The 6,000-nt window shown below is 43.5% G+C and overlaps 1 protein-coding gene across 1 annotated transcript in view; it reads right to left on the reverse strand.

The window, feature by feature from the left end:
• LOC149470395 (fibrocystin-L-like) overlaps positions 1 to 6,000 on the reverse strand; it is a 278,175-nt gene that overhangs the window by 48,564 nt on the left and 223,611 nt on the right. Inside the window, exons 71-72 of the mRNA XM_089664464.1 lie at positions 3,675 to 3,907; positions 3,226 to 3,393 (exon numbers count right to left, since the gene is read on the reverse strand). Coding sequence (XP_089520590.1) covers positions 3,226 to 3,393; positions 3,675 to 3,907 — 401 coding nt within the window. The remainder of the gene's footprint in view (positions 1 to 3,225; positions 3,394 to 3,674; positions 3,908 to 6,000) is intronic.

A 6,000-nucleotide genomic window follows, 5' to 3' on the forward strand; every position in this document is an offset into this window, starting at 1 on the left:
GGTTCTGGACTGAGTCTGCATGTCTGCCCCCATAGTAAGCAGGGGAAGACAGAAGAAAAGGAGCAGACAATGCCCGTGGAGGAGACCAGAAGAGGAAGTTCAAGGCCGCACTGCACAAAACAATTTCAGTTAAAACATGGCATGTTTGTTATTTTTTTTTTTTAAATTAAGCTTTCAATCACTTTCAGTAAATTCCAACTTTCATATTATTATTATCAAGATCAAGATCAATAAAACAATCATCAGTCCCTCCCCTCATGCCAGCGTACTAGGTGTAATCCTAGACTCCCATCTGTACTTTCAGCCCCAAATCCAATGACTGTCCAAATCTTGTAGACTTCACCTCCTCAACATCTCCAAGATACGGCTGTTCTTAACCTTGGAAACCACTAAGCAACTTATTCACTCCCTTGTTATATCTCACCTTGACTATTGTAACTCCTTCCACATTGGCCTACCTCATCGCAGGCTATCCCCTCTTCAGTCTATCATGAATGCTGCTGCCAGACTCATCCACCTTACTAACCGTTCTGTATCTGCCACCCCTCTCTGCCAATCCCCCCACTGGCTTCCCATTGCCCAACAGATAAAATTCAAAACATTAACACTAACGTATAACTCTGCCCCAAATTACATCAGCAATCTTGTCTCCAAATATCACACAAACCGTACTCTCCGTTCCTCGTACGACCTCCTGCTCTCTAGCTTTCTTGTCTCCTCCTCCCATGCTTGTCTCCATGACTTCTCCAGAGCTTTCCCCATCCTCTGGAATTCTCTACCCCAATTTATCAGACTATCACCTAGGAGCAGGGCCCTCCTATCCCTCTTGTATTGAACTGTATTGTTGCTGTATTGTCTCCCGCTATATTGTAAAGCGCTGAGCAAACTGTTGGCGCTATATAAATCCTGTATAATAATAATAATTATTTTATTATTATACAGGATTTAAATAGCACCAACAGTTTGCTCAGCACTTTACAATATAAAGGGAGACAATACAGAAACAATACAGTTCAATACAAGAGGGTTAGGAGGGCCCTGCTCCTTGGAGCTTACAATCTAAGATTGTAAACTGACATTTTCCATGGCAATTGTATCCTGATTGGTGACTATAGGAAACAATCACCACTCTTAGTACTGACACTTTAATGCATGAGACCTGCAGAGAAAAGACTGTTCCATGTCATCATTAGGGTATAAATCTAAGTGAGGCATCAATGGGCTGTATCACGGGATTCCAAATCCCATCAGAATATGTTCCAGTACAATTACAGGAGTGTATTCTTGTGGGATTTGGGATCCTCAGCTTTTCCCAGGATCCCACGAGAATGCCCAGTATCATTACCCACACCAGAAGCTAGGGTATAATGTGTTTTCCTTTTTTGGGGGGTGATAGCGAATAAACAGACCATTTTCTTTCCAGTTTTATTTTCACAATTTAATTAAAGGATGGCAATACTGATTCACTACTAGAACCTCGATCACTGAGGTGGTAACTTTATGATAGCTTCAGCGGGCTGTCCCCCCACTACAAGAGTTAAAAATGCTTGTGTTTATCTAACAGACCGGGAAAAGCAATTTTACTTAGCTGATCCTCCGCTCCTACTCGCTGCAAGACTGGTCCCCGCAGCCTTTTCTCCCCTATGTTCCAGCGGTCAGATGTTCTGACATCATCAAGACTAATTGGACTTGTTTGGACTTGGGGGTGCGGAGGAACACTCCACTGCTGGAGCCTAGGGAAGCCCCATCTACCAGGAAAGTGGAGGATTAACAAGTAAGGCCTCTTGCACACGGTACTGATGTTTGAGCATCAGCATTTCTGGACATAATTTCAGGTGTTTGTTTTGCATGTAAACGTGTGCATTTGCGCATTCGCAAAATCACGCAAAATTCATTAATTTTTTTATACTCAAGAATACACCGTGCTTGTTTATGCACATGTGTGTACAGGCACATTGTAAACAATGGGCTGCATTTTAGATCATTAAAAAAAAATGCTGTCCTGAGCTTTTTCAAGCTGCAGTGTGCAAGAGGCCTAAAAGTGTTTTTCCCTGTCCCCTAAACCTAAAAGAGAATTTAACTCTTGCAGTGCTGGGGCAGGTTCACTGCAAAAGAAGCATATTTACTTTTTCCAGAGTTGGACTTTAAAGTGGTACTAAACCTAGGACCCTGCATTCACTATATCTGGTCTCCCACAGTACACACATCATGGAAATGCAATTATGTTAGTAAATATTAACTGCTAAATACCTTTTCTCATCAGCAATTAGACCAGTCTTGTGACTTCAGCAAAGCACTGGTTAAAGCTTGTTGGAGTTTTCTTTCTGCTCTAGGAGGATGTGAATTCTCTGACCTCTGTCTGAACAGTGCTGATTGGCCCTGTGCTGATCACATGCACTCCCAAGGAAAAAAAAAAAGCCTCTCTCGCAATACACACCAAACTGAGCATGTGCATGTGACTATGGATTCAGTCTGTATCAGGTGGACATTTCAGCAAGAGGAGTGGCAGAGAAGAAAGGATCAACCAGCCTTTTTACACAATGCAGAGATTTAATCCCTTAGGCTCCACAGTGAGTATAACAAGCATGCTTTCCTGTATCTAGAGACTAATTTTACTGTTGTGGGTTTAGTAACACTTTAAGTAGTAAAACCCTTAAAGTAAAGCTCAAAGAGTGCACTGTATGTGACAGTTGAATGCTTAACCACATGAATGATTTCATTGTTTGCTCCTTTATGTTCGTCAAACTAAAGCTGGCCAAACATGGATCAAAGTTTGGCCAGTTCAGCATGGACCAGCCAAATTTTGATCCATGTGTGACCACTGTGGTTGAACAGAAGTCGATCTACCGATCTATAGACTGCAGCACTGATCTGTGTATTCTGACAGCAGGGAAGTGTCCCATCTGTCAGAGTACAATGACACAGCAGGGAGGATTCCCACATCCACATTAAGTGTATGCATGGGGGGAATCGGTTCATGTTATTTGTTCAGCCTGCTGGCTGAATGAAGAAACGGCTCCATGTATGGCCAGCTTAACAAATGATGGTAAGATACTGTGTATGTGTATTTATTAGAATACATTTCTAAATGAGTGCAGTTTTTCTTCCTGCGAAACACACGTAACAGCTGCATGAAAAACAGTGGTTGTGTTACCTGCAACAGCCAATCAAAAATGTATATTTCTTTTTGTAATCTGTATAACAGTTGGATTCTGATATCCATACCATTAATGAGATCTAAGTAACCATCTCCCAACAATGCTACTGGGGAAAGTCGCCGTGTCTCTGTATCTGCATCCAGACTCTCGATGACAAGCATCTCATAGTTCAGTCCAAAACATTTATAGGCCTCCCAGGATGACATGTACACACAAGTGCTATCTCTGATGATTCCTTAACAAAAGACAAGCAGATGGAAGCATTATTATAAAAAAAGAATACAATGAAATAAATTCAAGAGCAATATAATTTTATTTTGAACTAACAATGAGTATCTATAAGAATCAATATGAATCATACGACATAGGAATTCAAGTGAAAGCAACAAAAGGGGGCCGCTGGCACCTTCTTCTCCATTTGCTGCAACCAGGAGTCATGATTCCAGATTTCATCTACAGTCAAGCAAACGTAACATGGCATTATTCAAACTAGCAGATTGGTATAGAAATGTTTACCTTTAGATGGAGCCACCTGTAATACAGGTATCCGGCTTCCATTGAGACTGGTCAACATCATTTTCGGAATTCTGTAATCTCCAAGTCCCTGTCTCTTGTCTCCATTCCACTCCCATTCTGACTGTGGTACCACAGCACCTATTTGTCCCAAGAAGGAACCATCAAGATCTTTCAAGAGGGTCTTCCTCTTTGCATCACAGGTCATGTCCACACAGTCTGATGGGTTTGCTTTGCTGTATTTGAAAAAATAAACAGGTCAGAAGAACCTAGTAAAAATCTCATAGATGAGAGTCTAAATTGTGATGTAAAGTGCATATGCTGTCTTGAAAGGGATTACGATAGAAATGAACACTATCTTTCCACTTCCTGAAGGTGACATTGTGACATTGACCTTAAAGAAGGCAAGGCAACGACCAGTGCTTCCCTTTCATTAGGTTGCATCAGTGGGTAAAGTGAAAAATTATTTATTAGATTAAGTGAATTACTGCATTTTACCATAAAACCAGGGGTGGACTGAGAACGCATGGGGCCCCCTGTGTCCCTGCCTAAACTCAAGCCACACCCACACAACACCCCACCTATATATTGCAGCTCAGCTGCATAGAAGGGGCATTTAAATATTTACTGCAGCAAAGAATACATGATTGTTCCCGGCTTCTTTCCGTAGAAGCCACTGAGCACTTCCAGGTGTAAAGATGGCTGCCATGTGGGGGTAGTGGGAGAGAGAAGGGTCTTGAGAGAGAGGGGGTGAGAGAGAGAGGAGGGTGAGAGAGAGGAGGAGTGAAAGAGAGAGGAAGGGGTGGGGGGGGGGTGAGAGAGAGGGATGTGTTTTAAATTGCACTAAAAATTGGGCATGGCTTAAAAGTAATATGGCTAAATAGTGTCTGAGATGATGTACATAGTGCAGAATGAGGTATTGTTAAACAGGGAATGTACAGCGCGAAGTGTATGACAGTGGGTAGTATGTACAGGGAGAGGAGTGCGGAGTGTATGGCGGTAGGTAGTATGTGCAGTATGGTGTCAGTAGGGCAGTGGATGGTGCCAGTAGTTCTTTGTTTTTGTTTTTTACAAATGTATGATTTTTTTTTTTTACAATTTTAATGCTTTATTTTTATCATTTTTTCAAAATGCTTTTGGGTGACCAGTGGATGGTGTCAGTAGAGCAATGGTGTGGGTGTCAGAATTAATTTTTTAAAATTATTTTTTACAATTTAATTTTGTATTATTTTTTTGACAATGCTTTTGTGGGGGCAGTAGACACTGTCAGTAGGGAGTGAATAGGGAGCACTAGTATATGTTGGGCTGTCATTAGATAGGAATGAATAAACAGAACCTGTTATCAGGAGGGAGGAAGGAAAAGAAGAAAGGAAAGGGAAGGAAGGAAAGAAAAGGGAGGGAGAAAATGGATGGAGGGAGGGAATGGATGGAGGAAAGGAAGAATAGGGAGGGAGGGAATGGATGGAGGAAAGGAAAAGGACAAGGAAAAATAAAGGCTCACATGGATGGTTCCTGGCTTACTGGCACATTCAGAAGCATCACAGAGCTGCCGGCTGATCTGGACGCAATTTCCCCACACATCCTGTTCTTAGAAGCTGCACGGACTGGAGTGTGGGCAGGGCTAGGGGGAGGCAGTGCAGATCCAGGCTCTCTCCTCTGCTCTGCCATTGTTGTGGAGGATGGGGGAGGGGCTGAGCACTGTCAGAGAAGACGAGGTATCAGAGAAGGGGAGGGCTTAAGAGCACACGGGGGGCAGGAGGAAAATCTGATGCCCAGTTAAGGATGATCGGTGCAGCTGTGGGGGCAGCGTAGGGACAGTAACAAGCACCGATCTCCCTGTATGGCTTTCAATGAAGCAACTGGAAGCCACTTCTTCATTCCCTCCCGTGGGCTTCCAGCTGCTTCATTGAAAGCCATACAGGGAGATCTGTGCTTGTTACTGTCCCTTTGCTGCACTGATCATCCTTAAGTTCTGATACATGTCATCCATGGGTGCAGGGTGTGTGCAGTGAACACCCTGCACCCATGGATGATACGCCACTGCCTCTCACCTTCCCACTGCCCATCGGCTCCATCACCAGCAGCATGTACAAGGCACTACCACTGCCCGGGACCCTGACTCACTCTGACACCACATGAAGTGAAAGGTGAGCTACTTCTGGAATCTGAGACTGCCTTCTCCTCCGCTCCCCACACTGTCACCAGACAGGCGAGCCTCTCACGGGGCCCACTACTGACCCCGGGCCCTCGGGCAATGCCCGAATGGTCAGTCCACCCCTGCAAAAAGCTATAGAAAATAAAATGGGGAATTTAATCAACTATTTGGTGA

Source organism: Staurois parvus, unplaced genomic scaffold, assembly GCF_062004578.1.
Source record: "Staurois parvus isolate SC_StPar_1 unplaced genomic scaffold, SC_StPar_1.0 ptg000047l, whole genome shotgun sequence".
NCBI classification, from domain to species: Eukaryota; Metazoa; Chordata; class Amphibia; order Anura; family Ranidae; genus Staurois; species Staurois parvus.